General features: G+C 38.0%; 1 protein-coding gene and 1 long non-coding RNA gene across 4 annotated transcripts in view; one reads left to right on the top strand and one right to left on the bottom strand.

Moving 5' to 3' along the window:
• Nucleotides 1-1,064, bottom strand: part of Cdh6 (cadherin 6) — a 127,873-nt gene extending 126,809 nt beyond the window's left edge. The window contains exons 1-2 of one of the 3 annotated variants that reach the window (XM_074077687.1): nt 1,027-1,064; nt 464-638 (exon numbers count right to left, since the gene is read on the bottom strand). In XM_074077687.1, coding sequence (XP_073933788.1) covers nt 464-638; nt 1,027-1,049 — 198 coding nt within the window. In that variant the 5' untranslated portion in view covers nt 1,050-1,064. Of the gene's footprint in view, nt 1-176; nt 318-463; nt 639-1,026 lie in introns of those variants that run through there. The other 2 variants (XM_074077685.1, XM_074077686.1) reach the window with 2 other exon arrangements.
• Nucleotides 1,065-1,080: 16 nt separating this feature from the next.
• Nucleotides 1,081-21,545, top strand: part of LOC141424225 (uncharacterized) — a 29,599-nt gene continuing 9,134 nt past the window's right edge. The window contains exons 1-2 of the long non-coding RNA XR_012449210.1: nt 1,081-1,181; nt 2,224-2,327. This is a non-coding gene — a long non-coding RNA (uncharacterized lncRNA). The remainder of the gene's footprint in view (nt 1,182-2,223; nt 2,328-21,545) is intronic.

A 21,545-nucleotide genomic window follows, 5' to 3' on the forward strand; every position in this document is an offset into this window, starting at 1 on the left:
GTGCAAATAAATCAAGCCCCCAAAGGCTCCACCAGTCCTGCACGCACCGGCGCCTTGGGTAATTCACCAGCCAACTTTGCAAATGCCAAAGCTCCCCGGGCAGCCTCCGCCAGCCGAGAGAAAGGCGGCGGGTTCTTCCTGCGCCCCCACCATGCCCCAGGGCCGCTCGGTCTTACCGGAAGGCAGAGGAGCGGCGCCCCGGCTCCCCGGGAAGCTGCGCGCGTCCTGGGCAGGAGCAGCAGCGCCGCCAGCGCAGCCGGACCCGCGCGCCCGCCGCGACCGGGGCTCGCAGCTGAGCATCGCTCCCAACTCCCGCGCGCGGCTCCGCCGGGCGGAGAGGGCTCTCCCCCACCCCCCTCTCTCTCTGATTGGCTTCCATCACGCTACAGAATTAAAAAAAAAAAAAAAAAAAACGGAAAATGCATGCACAACCATCGGCATCGCCGACGGAGACCGAACCCACCTCTGTTCGCTCGCCTTCCTGCGTCCGGGAGACCCTGCAACTCGTCCTGGCTGTTCTTGCCTCTGCCGCCACCGCCGCGGTCGCCGGCTCTGCTGTTCCTGCTGCCGCGGCTGAAATTGCAGCTCTCGGGATGGGAAGGTTATGGGCTCCGGAGAGCTGGCTCTGTGGGCACACACTGATTTGCAAGTGAATGAAGTGGGAGGGAGCAAAGAGAGGAGGACTTTGTTAAAGAGGCCCAGTGCCTGCCCCCGCCCGCCCCCTCCCCTTGACAGAATGACTCCCAGTGTTTGAAGTCCTGAGCAATTCGCTCCCTGCAACACTCCCGCAGCCCCAGGCTCTCCGTTCTTTTTCTTTTTCTTTTCTTTTTGGTGTATGTGGGGGTATTTAAGACATACTGAGAACTTGTGGGACTCTTCTACTCTCAAAATGCACCTTGTACTATTATCAGCAATGATCTGGTGGTATTTTTATAAATCGACCAAGCAATTATGATTCCCAGGGACGCGGGTCTCACTGTCCCCTGACCAGCTTCGTGACATAGCGCGCACAACATGCACACATACAAAATAACCCGGTCTCCTGGCATTACAATACCGACGGCAGTCCTTCACAACATAAACAGACGCAAGCAGACATAGATTCATGCGTGTCTTTTCTTCTTTGCTGCCAGGAAGACAGGTTTTTACGCAGCCGCACGGATGTCTGGTACTCTTTTGGAGTGAGTAACCCCAGGGTGTTGTAGCACGAAGCCATACTTCCTTGGGCTTGCAGAAACGCTGGAAACCCAAATCCTTCAGGCTCGCCAAGGATTTAATGGCTGATGTCATCTTTCTAAATGAGCTGATCCGAGAATTAAAAAAGACTTGCAGAAGAGGGGTGCACAATGATATTTAGGATCTGCTTAACGTTTTAAGATCTTTCTGGGAAGTTACTTTAGTAGGATATCCTTCACATTAAACTCTTTGGAACATAGAACTTTGAGTGGTTATGTTTGCAGTGGCAAAGAAGTGACTTCTAATATGAAGGAACTAAGCTCAAAAGTCTTAAATTTGTCAATAAAAGGAGAGTAATGGTTTTCGGCATTGGAGATGTAGACATGATGGAGTCAGGCAACGTTGGATTAGGAAAATTAAATCTAATTACCACAGTGATTGCACCCGGGGTCAGTAGCCTTCCAAACCAGCTGTCTGTGAATGCTGCAAGATCTTAGAGAGGTTTCCACTGCACGGTGCTCTAAGAGATTCCAGGCCACTTGGCCTCTGAGTGATTAAACTGGTTAGAGGTTGCTCTTGTTCCCAAGAGTGCTCTTACTAGAAAACCTTTTGTGTCTCCCATCGAAGTTCAGGCATTTAAATAAAGCCCAAATCAAAGTGTTTCCTCTAGGCAGCCAGTGCTTCAAAGAATTGTGTGTGGAATGGTTTTAGCACAGATGTTCTGCACATGGATGGTGGAAAGACTTTGAGTTTCTTTCTTGAAAAGACCTCCTTCTAATGCAGAATTGCTGTCAATTTACAAAAAGAGGCTGAACATGGCCTCTTCAGGCAGCTATTTAAACTCTTATAGAGAAAATATAGGGGAGAAGAAAGCTGCTTGAGTCATAGTTCATTCCTCAAGTTACAAATTTCTTACACATTTAACTTGAAAGACTAGTGTGTGAAGCCTCTATCATCCTTTATTGCTTACAATGTATTCTTATAGACTATTTTATTTAATTCTGTCAACAAGTGGTGTGATTTTTTTTTCTCTTTTTTGCCCAATAGGACATAAAAAAAGATTGATGAAGACACAGCAGAGGTTAAGCAGCATGTCCAAGACAATAAAACTGGGAAGCACAGGAGGCAAAATATTACTGGTAAAACTCCAGGTGTGTATGCAGACCTATAGATACAGATATTATTCAATAGTATATGTGATAACAAATTAATACATGAGTGTTAAAGACTAAATCACATGTTAAGACTGCCTCCAGCAGATAGGTGGATAAAGTAGCTGATTTTTATGCCATATGAAGGATGATAGTGAGGTTGATTTTTTTTATCCATTTTGACCAGTTAATATAATATCTCACAAAGGAAAGCCCTTGTTCGTGATATAGTATCCTTTTTTCCCATCAAGTGATACATCAAAAGTAGTTAAAACAACTACTTATTATTAAGAGTACACAAATTATTAAGAGTACAGTTTGCTTTAGAATAGTTCCAGGTATAACCTGAACAAAAGACTTTCTAACCCTGGGACACTTTACTAAAAAAATTTATGTGATTTTTGAGGCTTTCTAGGAGGATTTGCTACAATAATTATTGACACTATAATAGGATTGACGTAAATATCCAGAATTATTTTACCATCATTTTGGAGGCAAAGGTCTGAGTATTAAAAAGATTAAGTGATCACCTGGTGTTCCCTAAGTCTTGTTTTAATTTGTCTCTGGTACACCAAAACGTGCTGGCAAATAACAGAAGCCAGACAGAGAAACAAATGGGGCTGTCGTTATCTTCCTGCAGCATTTTCTCATGAAACTGGAAATTCTTCTGGGTGTCTGGAAAGGCCCAGAAACAGGTACTGGGGAGCTACAGCACTGCTGTTGGAATTGTGGCCTCCTCACTGTGCTTCTGCTCTTGTTTTGGTCCCTCCACATCAGTCCCCTGTGTCCTTCTGTACACAGGGCAGAGCAGCCCCACCAATAATTCTGGAGCTTACCTGTTGGGAAGAAAGTGAATTTCTCTTCTTGCTCCCTTTCCGGAGGATGGCTCTAACTGGTCTGGTGCTCCCCAAGAGGGGTTCTGGGGCTGGAAAGGGAGCAGCTAGCACATTCATTGTCTGCAGGACCAATGTGAGGGAGAGAGTAAGGACTGTCCTCAGGTACTTGGGAAGACAATTCACAAAGGTCTCATTGCCCATGTTCTCTTGTTTTCTTTAGTAGTTTTGTGTTTAGCTGTTCATATCAGTTTCAGGTTACTTTACTATTTTATATGCCTCAGTCAAAATTATTTCTCTCCTTTTACAGCTTACAACGTTTCATTTTTAAAAGAATCTTCCTCATAGACGATTACTAGGGATATTAATTTTGATGAAGGATTTTCTAGCTTCCACTAAATCTCTCTTCAGATGATTAAGAGACTATCTTATCCTTATGACTGGCATGCATATAAGTAAATAATTACAAGTCCTCTGAGCTTCTTTCAATAATATACATCTGTATGCAATGGTTATCTGATAAAAACATTTTCTTGATCATGAACAAATATTCTAGATTAGAAGAAAATTTCACTTTTAAAACCATGTGCCTAATTAAGAGTCTTGGCATAGTGGTTTTTGACTCAACCGATCCAAATCTAAATGTGTAGCTATTAGGAAAAGGACACATGTTACATTCATCATCATGGTGTGCGTAAGTGACAGAGTTCACAGAGGAACGAATGTCCCCTCCTCCTGTCTTGGGTGTGTATATGCACGTATGTGCACAAGTGCCATTGAAAGTACTTAAGGGGGAGAAAAACTTTAGTGGCTCTAAGTATTATTGAACTGAAACAGAGGAGACGGGAACCCTCAATGGAATTCCTCTTTTGTAAGAGCCACAGACATCTCAATATAAGTTAAAATAAAGGCATACAAACTACATGTATATATCCAGGTTTCTTCTCCTGGGAGAGCTTCCAATTCTCTAAAGTGGGTTGGATCCCAGGATGCATTCATACATTTTCCTCTTGACTATTATTCTTGACTCATCACTATAGGTAGGTTACCATAAGCCAGATTTCCAAATGAGATAAATGCACAGCACCAAAATGTTATTGATCTACACTGGGTATTGAATACTCTGGGCATTTTAGGGTAGGTAGAGTAGACTTCAATTTTTTCTGAAATTCTTTTTACATTCTACTGCCTTCTAGTAGAATACAAGTTTGCCTGATCAGGTAGTTACAAGTCAAGTTTGGCAGGTGGCAAATCAAGATTGTACTATGGTAATGAAGGGGCATGTCATTTTTAGAAGATACAGGACACTAGGAGGAAATGCATAGCCAACATGTTCTTTTAAATAAATGATATAGACCAGAATAAACACATTTTCCCCAGAAGAGAAAAATAATTCTTCTCTCCCACCAACCCACTTCCCAGTTTAGAAGCACTCTCTAGGAAGAGTGACAGGCTGAGGTAGGGAAGGAAATGTAAAAGCATACATTCAAAATATTTTGGGATTTTATGGATTGGAGAACAAGATTTTATAGTATATCATGGCTGTCAAGAAGAAGACAAAGATGAAGGTGAGAATATGGAAAGATTGCCCTCTATTTAGGTATAAGGATTCTGTTTAGCATAGACCAGTTGTCACCTGTAGCCTTCTGTTCCTTTTTAGACACTTAAATACCTATTTTTTTGGTCCCTTCTCTTGGATTTCCATTGTACATCATATGAGACGTATAGTACTTTGGCTAGACCTCATTGCTTACACATTATTTTTCATCTACTATATAATGTATCCATTGAATTATTGAATGCACACCATTTGTTTACTTTGGTTATCATTTTATCTCTGGTGCTTGAAAAAGTCCTTGGTTCTTGTATGTATGAATGAGTGTAGGTTTAGATAAACTGGAATGCTGGAATGGATTTAGTAGCAAGATATAGGAGCTAGTTCACAGACTTAAGATCATGCTTATGAGCCTCAGGCAATAAAAGTGGAAAAGGGAAAGTTCGAATACTTGAGAAATTGCCCTATGGAAGAAAATTAGACTGGCTTTTAATGTGCCAGAAGCTTCAATTAGAATCAACTGGTGAAGCTACTGGAAGATGTTGCATTTTGTTGATTCTAAGACACTTATGTTTCATATTCTGTGTCTCTTACAATTGACAAGATAAGAAAGCATCATATCTTGGTATAATTGGCAGTGTCTCTTTTTTCTCAGTGACACATAAGATAATGGTGCCACTGCTACCATTGGCATCATAGATCTGATGACATGCAGACAGTAGATTTTAGCTAGACATATGGGAGGACTTTAAACTATTAGTACTGTTCAAGATGAGAGGTGCTGACTGCTTTAGGTAGAGATGAATCCCATCCCTGCAGACATTCAATCACATTCTGGACAAACATTTGTTACAAGTGAGCTCAAAGCAGCAGATTTGGGATTGAATGGTTTTGCACATCTTTGTCAAACTTGATATTCTTGAATTTAGAGCCAACTTTCTTATTTTTGCCTATGAGAAAACAAGGACCACACAGGTTGAGTACTTGTCTAATGCCATAGGCCTTACTAGAGGCGGAGGACCATACCTCTCCTGTTTCCCAATCTGAAGTTTCTTTCAGTCACTGTTTATTCTTGCTTTCTTTTCAGGTTTAAAGTACAGAAAATGGGTGCATCAATGTTTTGATATGAACAATAATTAACATTAATCTCATGTGTATTATATGTACTTGTCTTTTTGCTTGTATTAGTCTCATTTAATTCTTCTGACAACCTAGGCACCAAATGTTATTTCCACCTGCAATTGCAGATGAGAAAACTGAGGATTCAAAAGTAATTTGCTTAAGGTCACACATTTAGTATGAGTCAGAACTGAGTTTCACACACACACTTTGAAGTAAGTTCTTGTAGGTGTTTTCAAATTCATAGAATTTGTTGCAGAATCTATGCACAGAGATGTGAAGATTAAAACCTGTCATAGTTTGAAATTTCTGATTTTAAGATACACATATTTTGGATGGTACATGACTATCTTCTTTATTATTTGCCTCAAAATATCTGGATAATGGCTTGGTTTCAGTTTTCCATGCATTTATGTCCAAACCAAACCTGTACTTTTGCTAAATTTTAGGGCTAGAAAATAAACCAAATAATTTATCTGTCTTTCAAATCAAGAAATTTCAGCTTTATCCTATGCCATGTGTATACCCTACCTGCTTTCAATTTTTTCCCCTTATCTGAAGGCACACAAAAATTGAGAAAAATCAGTAGTAAGTTTATTTCTTGACTTCTGTTTCTTATTCACTGTGGGCACTTGGCTGCCTACAAAGATATGTTAACTCTTGCTGTTGGAGAGCTATCTTTGAGTACTTGACTCTCAGAAGCAGTCTTCAGTCCTTAAAATGAATCCTTCCTAGAGGATTCAGTCAGAATTCTTGGTCATAACTGAGGTCTTATCTTTGCTCCTTGGAACTGTACTTAAAATCTCCCTTAGCAGGAAAAAGGAAAGTAGAAATAAATGTCAATGTTATTCAACAAGGGAAAAAAAAAAAGACCATTAGTTAAGTCCAATTTTGTGGTTCTTATTAAGACGCCATAATGTTCAAAATAGCCCTAAGCCATTTTCAAATGCTGGTGGCTTGCTGAAAAAGGAATGGTTTCAACAAGTCTTCATCTCTTGTCATCTGTAAAATGAAGGTGTTGAAATATTTTTTTACTCCAGTAGTTGTTCTCAGTGTTCTTTACCTGGTGTTATTTTACATGTGGCCACTAGGGGGACAAACTATTAAAACTTGTTGCCCATAGTCTTGAAGAGCAGCCATGGGGGAGCCTGTTCTTAATGAAATATTGAATATTTTGGAACGTCTCTTTATTAATTGGTATTAAACCGTGATATGAACTGGTACTTCTTTGTAAAATTTAAGAATTTAAAGAGAATGATTATTACTATTTCCATGATGAGTAAAGGCTTTGTGAGTTATAATCATGTATCTCCATGTAGGAGATTTCACTAAGCCCATTAAGAATCAGGAATATGAAGCTTGTTTGAAAAGTATCACAAGCCTCAATGCTTTAAAAATGTAGATGAAGATACTTAATGGCTGTTTTGAAGGATTTTTTTAGTGATTATCATTGTTAGCAATAATTAATCTTCTAAAAACTAAAGCAACACAAATGAGGAACATCTAATTGTAAAGAGGAAAAGGAACTCAATGTTTTGTAACAGAAAAGGTCCCCAGTATATAATCTCTAAAGTTAATTTTAGTAGCTAACCTTTATTGAACACTTATTATGTGTCAACTGATATGACCAAAGTTTATGTCTATCTTTCTGAGTCAACAACCTGGCAAATTACTCTTATTAGGCCTATGAATAAATGGAGATTTAGTTCATTTTATTACTGGCCTCTTCACATGATTGGCCAGTAGCAGAGTGGAGCTTTGCACCCAGGCACCTGCACATCTGAGTGGTACATGCTTTTATCCACCAACAATATCTCTGCTCAATGGTAATAGCCTATTTTATACAGCACTTTCCAGATTGTAAAATGCTTCATGTTCATTACTGCTTTGTATGTTTCCACAATTTTCTTCAGCAGAGGGTGCAAACATGACCTAGCCTTCTTGTTTTTAGACAGGACAGGCAAACTCAAATAGGTTAAAAGGCTTAAAGAAGAGTCTATAGTTTGAAGTTGGACAGAATCTGGGGATGGGAGGAACATTTCTACTTCTTGATCTCTTGGTTTTAAAAAGATTATAGTCTAGTTCTCTCTAGTTTAAAAACAAGACCCCACATTCTCATAAAACTTGCAACTTCAAGGTTTTGAGCAATATTCAGTCCTTTTATTGAGTGCTTATTATGGACTAGGAACTGTAGTCAGTGTTTTATTAGCTGCCTTATTTCATCCCTACAGCAGCTTTCTAAGGTCAGCATTCATCTCATTTTGCTGAGAGGAACATGCACCTCACAGAGATTAAGTAACTTGTTCAGGGTCACACAGCAGTCAGAGCTAAGACTAAACTTTAAGTTGATTTGAACTTGATACAGTTTATAAACCTCAAGGAGTCATATTGGCTTGAAATGGTCGTGGTGGTGCTTTCACAGTTTTAGGTATCATTATAATCCAAGCTACACAGGTCAGGCAGGAAACCTATGGTTTTAAGTGGAGGTGAGGAATTATGTCCAATAGAAGAGGAGGGTAAGGTATCTGCTAGTCTGCTGTTTTTATTTTGCAAAATATTATCTTTTTCTAGTAGGGAGAAAGGGCAGAGCTAACATATTGTACAATAAATTGGGGTTAGAGAGATTGGCTCTGAGCAGTGAATCATGGCAGCTGGGGCCCAAACACTGACTCTTGATAGAATAATATCCAATTAGTTTACTAGGGCTCCCAGTAATAGTGGTGCAATCTCCATCTCCTGCCTGATTCTTCATTTTAAGAAGTGAAAAGCTTGTTCTTTCACTTCCTGCTTGTTTCAATATGATATGTGGCTAGTGTGGAAGAAGAAAGCACAAAGTCTTCCTCTTCTCAATCCCTTTTAGTCACTTCGAGATGCTACTACAAAGGAGAAAGACTTCACAAGATTGTATGGCAGCTCAAAATTAAATAGATATTCTTCTTCTAAGGGTTTCATTTTAAATAACTAATGGTACACATAAAATCAATCCAAGAGACGTTATATCTCAATATTGTTTATTTTTCCAATTGGTATTTTTAAATCTGTGACAGTTTGTCCATGAGGGTTTTAGAAATGCTTAAAGATGGTAGCTTTGTTTGTTACTTTTATATGTGCATTTAGTTACAAATGCATGTAGCTTCTATATAAATTTTATCAAGCAACATCATTTTTGCACTAAAAACTACTGAGTTCTCAAAGTGTGGCTTCTTTCCTGTATTTGTGTAGTTGGAAACTAAACCCAATCACAAGTCATTCCCCTGTTCTTGTTCATAGATTTTCCTATAAAATTCTAAATGGAAGCCATGCACCAGTGGCTCAGTCCTATAATCCTAACTACTTGGGATGCTGGGATTGGGAGGATCACAGTTTGAGGCCAGCCTGGGCAAAAAGTTCGCTAGAACCCATCTCAACCAATAGCTGGGCATGGTGGCATGCTTCTGTTATTCCAAACTATGCAGGAGGCTGAGATTGGGAAGATTGTGGTTCCATGCAGCCTGGGCAAAAAAAGCTCATGAGACCTGTTCTCAGTGGAGAAAAGCTGGGATAGTGGCATGTGCCTGTCATCCCAGTGGGAAGCCATAAGTTGGAGAATTGCAGTCCAGGCTGGCCTGGATAAAAAGTGAGACCCTATTTCCAAAATGACCGGAGCAAAAAGGACTGGCAGTATGGTTCAAGTGGTCGAGCATCTGCCTGACAAGTGTGAAGCCCTAAGTTCAAATCCTAGAACCACCAAAAAAAAAAAAAAATTCTAAATGAAGTGAAATGATTGGTAGAATTTGAATTAACTGTATAAGTTTTGCAAAATGAGATTTAACTATGACATTCTAGTTTGACACCTTTGTTCCTTACTATACTACTTCCTTTCTCATTTCACTCCTTGCTTGGAGCATCTAGGCTACCCAAAGAAGAAAATTATTATGTAGTTATGACATACAGGAGAAAAGTAGTTACCATGTGTCTCATTAAATCATTTTTGGGCACATACCTTATTTTACTAGCATTCATATGGCCCATGATTACAAACACACAGAGTTCTTGAAGATTGATTAAACATTAAAAATACAGCACTCTTTTGCATTTCTAAATGAAAATCATTAGGACAGGCTATTAAAAATGGCAAGAGAGTACATAGCTTATCAGATGAAACATTTAAATTCAGAAAATTCTGGTGCAAGTTTTTATGGTGGAAAACTCTATGAGAAATATTACTTAGTTCACACCTCCTTTGGATCCCTCTGCATACTGCTGCATCTGTGGTATTTTTTGTTGTATTTTTTTTTCTTTTTACTAAAAAGTTCCAGTGACTTCAATGAGATTTTCTGATAAGCTGAACTCCTCACAGCTTGATCCTTTCCTGACTTTGTAGTGAAAACCACTGTTGTTGAGTGGAACACAGGTTGCTGGTTGCTCTGTTGGACCTGGCATGCAACCTAAACACTTCTTGCTTATTCGTTGCTGCCTGGTGATTCCATTTGACTGCCTGTGGGATGTGTGGCTCTGAATATAGACTGGGGTGGGATAATATTTGGGGGCTCAATATATAAAAATAGAGTTTTGTGATATGGATCTCCCATTTTGTGGTTTGCCCTCTTGAATTTGAGATGGGTTCAGAGATGTTGATGAGTTTCAGAGGCTGGCCTCTTGGGAAGTGGCAGTTTGCCATGATACCATCAGTTTAGACTAATGATTGCACAGGATCCTCATGAAGCAGATGGCTACTAACCACAATATTAATATTATTTTGCTTTGTAAATTTAGGGTAAAATAATTTCCACAGTTGCAAGGGAGAAACCTCGTTTGGATTTTATAAAGAATGATCTGCTACAGAAATAACATGCTGTCAAGACCTGTTTTATATGCTTTCATTATCAGTGACAAATTGTGATATTAATTCTATAGCAAATTTGTGCTTGGGATTTTAGTATTTCTCTCAGCCATTTCCTTTTCTCTGTATATCTAGCTGTAGAATAAAATGCTATGAATTTTACCTTGGAGGGCTCGACAGCTGGATTTAAATGTTACATCAGTAATTTGCTTAGCAAGAGTATTGTTTATAAATTTGAAGAGAGGATGTTCTTTGACAGGACTCAGAATGAAGTGGAAGTTTGAGGTAATTGCTTAGATAATCCAGGTAGCAGAGACACTTCTGCCTGATTCTTCCAATAATGTAGCCAAAACAAGAGACATTTATCTCTGTCTGAATTAGTTAGGTAATTACTTCTGAGTTCTGCTTTGTTTTGCTCATGACACTTTGGTTTATGGTGTTTGGGAGAGAGGATGGTGAATATATCTGAATGGAATCCTGTGATTTGTGTAATTCAATCATCGTTTTGTTTTGATCAGTGTTCTGGACTATCTACAATAGTATTTTCAAGATAACTCACAAAGAAAGGTAATTTAGGAATGCTAATACTAGGGAATTAGGAAATTTCACATGACTTTGCCTCAAACACAAGAATTCTAAAACTTGTAACGCAAGGTTAAAATGGAGCACCTGGCAGCCACACGCATCCCCCATGTCCCAGTCACCTTTTGAGCAGTCCTCAAGCCCAACAGAAGTAGACATCATTTCTTGTCTGCAGTTCCTTTGAATAAGCCAGATGTTTGGAAATGGTTTTGCATCTTTCTTGTTCTTGTGAAATGCTTAAAATATATTATAAAAAGAGGGGAGGGGAAGCCAACTGTATTTTAGATTTACTCAAGTAATAAAAGAGACATAAAGTCCTAAAAAAGACCGGAGATGGCTAACGACTAAGAAGAAAATCACGTTTCATGAGAAGTGTTAGGAGAAGATGCAGTAAAGGGTTCAGGTTCCATTCCAACTAGAAGGCTTATTTTGAACTCTTGACAATTCAGCTCCCAATCTAAGAAAAACAAAACAAGGATTTAGTATCCAAGTAACTGTTTCTTAACAAGCCATCCTTAATTGCATTCGACATCTAGTTTTTGACCACTTAGCAGTTTTGCAGCAATAAATTAGGACAGGAGGTGACGTGGTATTAGATGGAAGTTTAATGACAACAAAGTGACAGTTGACCTTGAGTGAAAAGAGTACAACAACCATCACAGAAAAAAAGCAGGCATTGAGGGTCTTACAGCAGTGATATCATGATAAATTTTCACAAAGATGACTCTGAAATTAAGTTATAGCCACTGTCTCCTAGAAAAGTTGTACAGGGGAGTATCTCTTTCCTGAAATGCTTGGGATCAGAAGTGTTTCAGGTTTTGGATTTTTTTTTCAGTTTAGAATATTAGAACATATGAAATGAAAAATCTTGGGAATGGAGCCGAAGTTTAAACATGGTTTCATGTATACCTCATGCTCATAGATTGGAGGTAATTTAATGCGATATTTTTAGTGTGCCTGAATTTTGACTGTGACATGAAGTCAGGCGTGGAAATTTCTGCTTGTGGCATCATGTTGGTGCTCAACAGTTTTGTATTTTAGAGCATTTTAGATTTTTGGGGCCTTTTTGACTAGGGCTGTACAACCTATAATGATTTCTTTAGGAAGCTGGTCAATGATTTGATGATGAAGTTTGTCTTATGAGTGAGTGTGTATCAATAATTTGGAATATTTATGTGGAATAGTCGATTCTCACTGAAGCAGATGATTGGTTAGATGTCTTTGCATTTGAGTTGGGTCAGAACAAGTCAAATACTCTCTCCTTCGTCGAGTAATAATTGGTGTGGAATGGTGATATGGGTCAAATATTGAAACTATTTATTTGGAGATTTAGTTCTTTGGGCCTTGTCAGCATTGTCATTTTACAAACCTCCTATTAAAATTAAGATAATTATTGGTAAATTAACTATTCCCTGGAAATCCATGGGTATAAAATTATTATATTACTCTTGTAGTCAGGTACAAGAGTACTCTAGTATGAAGAATGAACACTCATTCACATCTTGAGCTATAGTTATCTCCATGCTTTGGAGACTGAGCAGAAGATTTTGAAGGCAAGTTTACCCAGCTTGTTTCAATTCTCTAAAACAATTGAGCAACTTTCATTTCCATCTTCCTGGGGAATAGAAATATTCTACTCTTGATGTACTGGAGACTTCTATCCCTGGTGCTAGATGTAGCTGATAATTGGTTGGTCACTATTTTAACCATATGACAAACTTGCTGAATTAGTGATGCTATAGTTACAAGGTAAATTGTGCAATTAAGGATGATTGGCAGTGTTGTACAAGTTAGGCAGGGAAGTAATAAATATATTCAATTTCAGCTGATATGTATCTTCCTGGGCAGCTATACTTCTAAGTAGTAATGACAAGAGAGAAAAAGAGGTTGAGGCTGCAATTGGGGTGAAGGAAATGCTGTGGATGTAGCAGGGGTGGAAATTAAGTGAAAGAATGGCTAAGTGAACCACCTTATTTGGTAAATAGTAAATTCTACCAACCTCAGTTCAAAATAGAAATTTTATAGGAGGATTGGCTAGTTGTAGGGTAATCATTCATCCTAGTTTGTCTGGAATAGTTCCAGAGTTTGCCTATTGTACCCATTTAATTATTAATAGTGCCTTATTTAGTTTCATTTTTTAATTGTTGTATTTTAGTTTTTTTGCCATGCTTGGGATAGAATCCAGGGCTTTGCACTTTTTAGGCAATTGCTCTTTCATTGAGCTACAATTTTACTTCAATAGTTCCTTATTTTACTGGATTTCACAATAAAGGATTATATGGTCACTATACATAATTTGAGTGCATCAGAAGTGAAAATATGAAGTCCATTTTGGATCTGATCATTCACAGGTAACCTCTCTTACAACTTATTTCCCTACAAGTAAAATAATAAAAACACACCTGATGATCAGAAGTCGTTTCCTACCTAATAAAGAAATGACATAAAACCCTACAACAACTTCAACCTTCTCCCCCTACTACTTTTATACTTTATGGAGCCTTCTGTGTTCACTGTGGAATTGACAATAATGAGGCAAAGACTAACATTTCAGGTGAGAAATGTAGAAATAAGTAATGCTGCACATCTGAGTTTGTATCTAATAGTGTACCAGCCAGGAACAGGAAGGGGAAAAATGAAGTTCAAAGATCTGCCTGGAGAAATGTTAATGTTCCCAAACTATCACCTGCTGAGTCTGGCCAGGGTACATTCCCTCCCCTGGCAGCCTACCCCATATCACTAGCTGGGGAGAGCACCAGAGTGAATTTATCATCCTTCAGCGGTCATTGACACTGACTGCAGTGGACAGTAAATTTTTCAGTCTTTGTGAGTGAGTCTGGAAAGCAGTTTCAGAATTTTTCAAAGTGACCTTTGGGGGTGATAATTACTGTACTAGGGGACATATCTTTACAAACACGAAGCACACTAAGACTCGTCCCTCAACAGTCACACATTTTTATGGGGTTTCTGGTTTGCAAAATCCCTACTTACCAGCTTTATTTGCACTCTCTTATGTAACATTGGTATTCTCTTACTATCAACCCTTTGAATGGATTAGTATATAGCTGTCTTTCCCTTGGTGAGGACAATTAAGAAGTTTCTGAGTATTGTGCTTACCTGATCACAACAAACTTTCTTGCACTTTTGGCATCTGTCCTGTGCCTCCTTTATCTAGACCCACTTTTTGTTCCTGCCATAGAAATGTTCTTGTGGAAGAATTTGAAGATGCCACAGAACATAGCAGCAGCTAGTGGAAGCATGGCAGGTGAAAAGTGTACCCATGGGGTGAAGTGAAAAGGAAGAATCTAGGGTAAGAGAGTGGAAGTGGGCTGCTGTGGTCTGAATATGCTTTGTCCTCTTCGACTCTCATGTTGGAGTTTAATCTCCATTGTGAAGAAGTGAGAGGGTAGAAACTTAATACAACTATGGTATTAAGAAACGGGACCTTTAGGAGATCATTACAATGAGATAAGACCATCAGAGCGGCGCCTCTGTGACTGAATGCTTGTGGTTTTATAAGAAGAGAGAGGGAAACTGGTAGATATGTGTGCATGCTCCTTGTCTCTTGCCCTGTGATTTTCTATATTGCCTGGAGACTCTGCCAGCAAGAAAGCCATCACCAGATGCAGGACCTTGACCTTGGACTTCTAGAACCATAAGCCTAAATAAACCTCTTTTCTTTAAAATTTACTTAGTCTGTGAAATTGTGTTATCAGCAACAGAAAACAGAATATGCGAGAAAGGATGCAGTCCCAAGGACTCCCAATACTGTCTAGCAGGCCTGAAGAGAGCAGTGGGCTAGCCATTAGTTCAGAGATACTAGTGAGCAAGAGGGGAGGTCATTAGCATGGGTGATGTGGTGGCAGGAACCTCTGAAGACTGATGCAGTATGAAATAATTCCAACCCTGCACTCTGAAGCTGTATACTCTATATTTAACTCTCAGTGTCTATCCCTCATAGCTGTGTGACTTTCAGCTTGTTTCTTTTTAAAATCAAATTTATTTTTAACCTGTATATAAAAACACAAAAATTGTACATATTAATGGAATGTGATGTTTAGATACATGTATCCATCCTGTAATGTTTAAATAAGGTTGAATATACCTCTCTGCAAACATTTATCATTTATGGTGGAAACTTCCAAAATCCTTCTAACTTTTTGAAATGTACAATTCATTATTTTTTTCCATAGTTACCATACTCTGTGATAGCACACCAGGACTTCTTGCTTGTAACTGTAACTTAGTACCCATTGGTCAGCGTTTCCCCCATCTCTCCCTCCCCCTACTCTCCCTTCAGCAGGTTTCTTAATATCTCTTTGCCTCAGTTTCTTCATCTGGAGAAATGAATTGCACTATCCACCCTTAATTGAGTTGGCATGAGGAGTGTGAGAATCAATCTATTTAAAGGACTTAGAAAATTCACTGGCACATTACAAGCAGTAAGTTAATGTTAGCTCTGTAAAAATATCCCTGGCTGCTGGTTTCTGGCATGATCCTCTCCCTGCAGCCGTGTGTAGTGTAACACAACATTGCTGAGCCAGGAAGGACTCAGCTAATAGGACGGCAGCAACACAGCCATATAACACGAGCCGTATTTCTTTATAGCACAGCACTGATTCTCAACCGACTGGCTTGAATTCCCAATTCCGGCCTTGGGCCAAAGAAGACCAAAATGCTGAATGAGTATCACATTAGGTGGGACAATTATGACCAAACCTAGGTGTCCATTGAGGAATATCGACTGGCTCTAAATCAATGTCCTTCCCCCTCCCTTGACGGTAAGTGCTAGGAAAATAGTACCTCACTGATTCTTGTTCTCTTTTCTACACGGCGACTGTCCTTAGAGATGGGGTTTAGCCTGGGCACAGTGTATTACCCCATTTATAGCTGAAGATAAATCATGCCCTCTAACTGCAGTGGCTAAAAGTCCCATTTGGTTATCTTTTAAAATTCGAAATGTCTTGAGCATTGATTATTCAAGTACACCAGAGTTTTCTAGTTTCTAGTATCAATACTTAATAACCTAGCCTTTCTTGAGTGTGCCTAGCATTGCGCTGGGGATAACAGCCCTATAATAGGATGTGGCTCCAGCCTTCTCAGAACTTATGATCTAGTTGAGAAATAAAATGTTAGTGTGCTTTTGAGTACTGTACTGCTGGATGTCATTGCCATTAGAGTTAGTAAAGGGAAAAAAAATTTTCTCTCAACCCATTCTTCACATGCGTTCTGATAGTGACTTCTTACTGGTCTTACTCACTGTTGTAGTCACCCACACCTAGTGCCCGTACTGTGCCTTACCTGTGGCAGCCTGTTCATAAACATTTGTTTAACTACTTACTCTCCAGCTTATTATTGCCTAAAAGAAAGAGACCTTGTTTTCTGTGGTTTGTTCTGCCCTTAACATATCGCTGTTGCACTTAAAATTCTTGCTTAAGTTGTTTTATTCATCTGCATTTAACTTTTTAAACGTCTTTTTAAATTTTTTAAAAATTGAGGTCATCTGTGTAAGGTGCTTCATACAATACCTAGGGCATTTAAGGTGATCAATGAACGATTAATTCAATCTATTAATGTATTTTTGCTCTTCTGCCATGCAGTTCCAAATAATTCTTTTCAATTACATGTCATATCCAAGTCTACTTCTACTTCATGCATTTATTACTACATTATGGAAGATGCAAACTAAAAGGAGAAAACACTAAGAGAAGGGTCGTCCCTCTCCCCTGGGACAGGAGCACAAGCTCAAGTAATATATCAATGGAGAGAAAGCAAGAGTAAAAACAATAAACATCTGAATATTCTTCCCATTAAGTAGGTAAAATTATTCTCTATTCTCCCAGCTTTGTATTTGAGGCTTTGTATTTTATTTATAGTATAAATTCAGTGCTCTTTTCAGTAGGTGTTGTTTCTTGTTCTGAGCAATGTTCACTAGAGACTATTTTTCACTCCCCATGTAATGTGCTCCTGATACACAACCATAAGCTTTCTTTCAGTTAACTTGCTCATGCCTTTCATAGCTGCAACGTTGAGCAGTATTTTAAAACCTTGAAAACCTCAGTTTTGTACACGGTGTTGTTTATTTGTATAGTCTTTACAAATGCTCTTCTTATGGAGTATAAATTTCAGTTATTCCTTTGAACTTAACTTTATAAAAATACAGCATGGCAGAGTTCGATTTCATGACTCTAATCTCAAACTTAGGCTTTCTTGTTGCTGACTGTTTTTCTCTCTTGGGAAATTGATTGCATTGTATCAGTTATGTCAGAGGAATCTATTGAGATAATTAATGAAATAATAAAGATAATAAATGGATGATTTGTTACAAGACAGCAATGGAGAGAATGCGTCAATTCCTTTGAGGTTTTGTTGCTCAGGCCTGGCTATACACTGATGTTCATCAGGTGCTCCTGCGTGGTGGAGGCTGAGGACCACCCATCCCCTCCATCTCCTGCATGAACTTCAGCAGTTCTTATTCTGCATGATGAAGAGCAGGCTTCTAAAACAGGATATCTTGGTGCAGCCACCTGGCTTCTTTTTATGGTACACTGTCAACTGAAACACAGACCCAGTGACCATTCCTATTATAAACCCGTAAAGCTACCAGAAAACTATTAATTGAGGTTTTATTTAGTTCTTACTTCAAGTGAAGTAATCTCTTTTAATGTCACCAAAATGAACGTAATTCTAATTAAAAATAAAATTAATCTGAAGAAGTGATGATGAAGATACATTATAAAATATTTTCACTCTACTTTTCAGAACTTGCTCTCTGAGATTAACTCTTTCTAACAAAAAAATAATAAAAAGATCTTTTTTTTTCTTTATCTAGAGGACTGGTTTATCTTCACAACACTGGTTGTGTTGCTTGGTAGTAAAGTCCAGTAGCCAGGAAGATGAAACACTGGTACATATTCTTCAGGAACAACTCAGGAAATTTATCCCATCCAGACCTCACCTCTTATTTAGAAGGCATAGTCAGTATCCAAACTACACATTCTGCCAGCCCTATGTAATTCCAGTACTCTTCAGTTGTCTGTCACTCCATATAGCCACCACATTTTACTGTCTTCTATGGTTGGACAAAGTTCAGTGGAACTTTTATTTAGGTCTGAAGAAGAGAAAAAAGACCAGTTATAAAAGCTTTTATAACTGGGATCTTGAGATATTTCAAACCTCTGTCTTTTGTAAGATATCATAATATCCTTTGTAACTCTGAATTTATCTTTTCTATGTTCTATTTATGTGAAGTAAAACCAGTATGAACTAGAAGAGAAATAAGGATTATCTATGCTTTGAGATTCATAACTGCATGCAGTAAGTGATGACGCATTCATTAGGACAAATTAGAATGAAGAGTTAGAAGACATAAAGCTATGCATACCTCCCTTTCGTGTAATGTTTTCTCCCTATCTAAGACATAGATTTGTGTTTAGAAGGGAGCTTATAAATCATCTCAGAGGCTATTGCATTTAATGCAATGTCTGTATGGGTGACCAATTGGCATGGCAGTGACAGATGGACTCACATAGCTAGGCCTTGTGGTTCAAATGGAGTTCACTTTGGCAGTGACTAAAAGTCTTTATGATCCAGTGATTGTTCAGTGACCTGGATGAAATGAATTGGTCTCTTTCCTAGCGAGTAGCTGTCCATGTCACAAGACTGGAATGTAACTGGTACTAATTGTCTCCCCTGTTGATAGTCTCAGCAATGGGGTTAAAGAGGTCATAAGGAAAGGTGAAAAAATGTTCTGTCTTTTTGCACCATTGCTCATTTATTGAGCTCGATGCACCAGGTCAACTCATCGGTTAGGCAGAGAGGAGGAAACCATTCATTGTGCAACCTGAGTTAAACTGGGCCTATCTTAACTGGCATGTCTTCAATTCTTTTGATTATCTCTGTTACCAAATCTTTATTCATGCTGAATTTAGTCCAACACTTTCACCCTTGGGGGGACAAAAGCAAAAGTAGTGTTAGAAAAGAAAAATAATTCTGAAAATGATAGAAGTGTGTCCTCATTTAGGGAAAAGTCCAGAATTAAAGGTCCTTGGAGTTAGTACTATTGTTTCTTTGTAATTATGTCCTGCTGTGTTAGAGTTAATCATCATAAATACTTGTCTTTCAGGACTCATAAGAATAATGTTTGAAAAATTTTTGTCCTATGTAGAATACTATATAGTCCAGGAGATTCTTTCCTAAATGGGAAGAGTTAATAATGTGAAGATATCTATATTTACTGACTCTAAAAATATAACTCAAATCTAATTGGTTTCACAAAAGTTTCTATTAAAGGCTATATGGAAAAATTTGAACAGAATTAATAAAGATAATGAGTATATGTAATGATCATGAAAGACAAAAGAATTACTGCAATAAAATGAGGCAATACTAGAAGATTGACAGGTAGATTGATGGAACCTAACTGGACAGTGAGCCAAAACATAGCTCAACATAACAGAAATTTTTAAGCAGGATAATTTAAATCCATGAGCTATTTAGACACTTGGTATTCAAAAGCAGAACATAAAATTGGACTCTTCCCTTAGACCATGTTCAAACAAGGTAAAGATAGATAAAAATCTAAATATAAAAACTATAAAATATTTGAAGAAACTGTTTCTATGATTGGAGTGGTATTCTTAAGAAAGATATGGAAACCAGGATCTATAAAGAAGTTACCACAGGCTGACATGAGTACATTAAAATTCTAAATTCTGTGAAAGACAGCAAACACAAACTTAAAATAGGAGTAGCTAATACAAAAATACTTGTACTTTATATAGTGGGTGTGTATAGCAAATATTTAAAGAGTTCCTCTAAGACAATAAGAAAAAATTTTCAATGACTTCATTGCAAAATGGACAAAATAGCTGAATAGGCAACTCAGAAACGAAGAACCACAAATAAATGGTAAAAAGATCAAGAGTTGCTCAAGCTAAGTAGTAATTAAAGGAGTGAAAATTAAAACAGGATTCCCTTCTTTGGCTCTCAGACTGGGACAATGTAAAGAAAATTGAAAACATTCTGTGCTGCACTAGACTAGGCTGCTCTGTGGCAGGAAAATGACCTTCTCATTTCCTGCAGAATTAAAGTGAATTTGTAAGACCTTTTGAGATTAGTTCGGTAATAGCTATTAAAATTTTAAATGTATATTCCCTATAACCTAGGAATATCATTTCAAAGAATCACACTTATGGCTATGAGTTCAAAAGCATATATTTGTGCCAACAACAAATATAAATGTCCATTAAAAAGAAAATAGTAAAATAAATTACACTACATCTTTGTAAAGGACTCTGTGTAACCATCAGAAAGAGTGAGGTGGAGTTGTATGTAATTACATGAGGATAAGAAAAATGTGTAGTGTGATGACAGTTCTTTTTTATTTGGGGTGTGTGTATATTTATATGTGTGTGTGTGTGTGTGTACCTCTATTTCTCCATAATCATAGGAAAATTTTGAGAAGTATTTGATCCCAACTGTTAAAAATATCTAAAATTGAAAGTAGTCAAAAGGGTGAGTGAATTGGATGTGGTAGGTAGGCTTTTAACTTTTTAAAATAACTTTGTTTAAAAGGATTGGAATGTGGATAGTTTTCTGGACTTGAAATTTGGGGCTTTTCAATGAGAAATCTGTGCCTACAAAGCCATGCACTCTGCATACTCTTGTCAGTGCCATTTTCCACTGAGGGTAAGGCAGGACGACCATTAGGGCATTGCCTGGGGTTCATATCTGGCCATTGGGACTGTTTGACGCACTAATGTGATTTTGAAGGATGCTTCATATTGGATCTATGTAAAAGCAAAGTGTGATCATTCAATTTCTGTTGATAGAATGTTTGCCTTCCTGTCACTAATGCTTAATTTCAGAGCTATTTGCCTTTCACTCCTTTTCTGGTTAACCATGTAGTGCTGACCATAAAATAACCCTCGATAAATATCAGCTTTGTGAATTGGAAAAATAATTTTAAAAATATTAGGCTTTTAAAAAATTCATTGTTTTAATAATTTGTGAAGATTTTAACCATGATAGCATCACCTCTTTTTTCTTGCACATTTATAGATTCAAATTTCTTCTGTAAATAATTTTAATAGTTCATGCTGTCAAACTGGCATTTGAATCAAGAAGAGGGAGGACTCCTGGCCCCCTCAAATGAAGAAGTGTGGCAAAAGTTCCAATTATTAAAATGCAAACTTATACTCTCTGCTTATATTTTTATAAGACAGCATGAGAATTTGCCTTGTGGTTTTTTTTTTAGAGGAAGAATTTAATCTCTAAAGTACAAAATTGCTTTGAAACCACTTTCT

The sequence above is a fragment of the Castor canadensis genome, chromosome 6 (assembly GCF_047511655.1).
Source record: "Castor canadensis chromosome 6, mCasCan1.hap1v2, whole genome shotgun sequence".
NCBI lineage: Eukaryota > Metazoa > Chordata > Mammalia > Rodentia > Castoridae > Castor > Castor canadensis.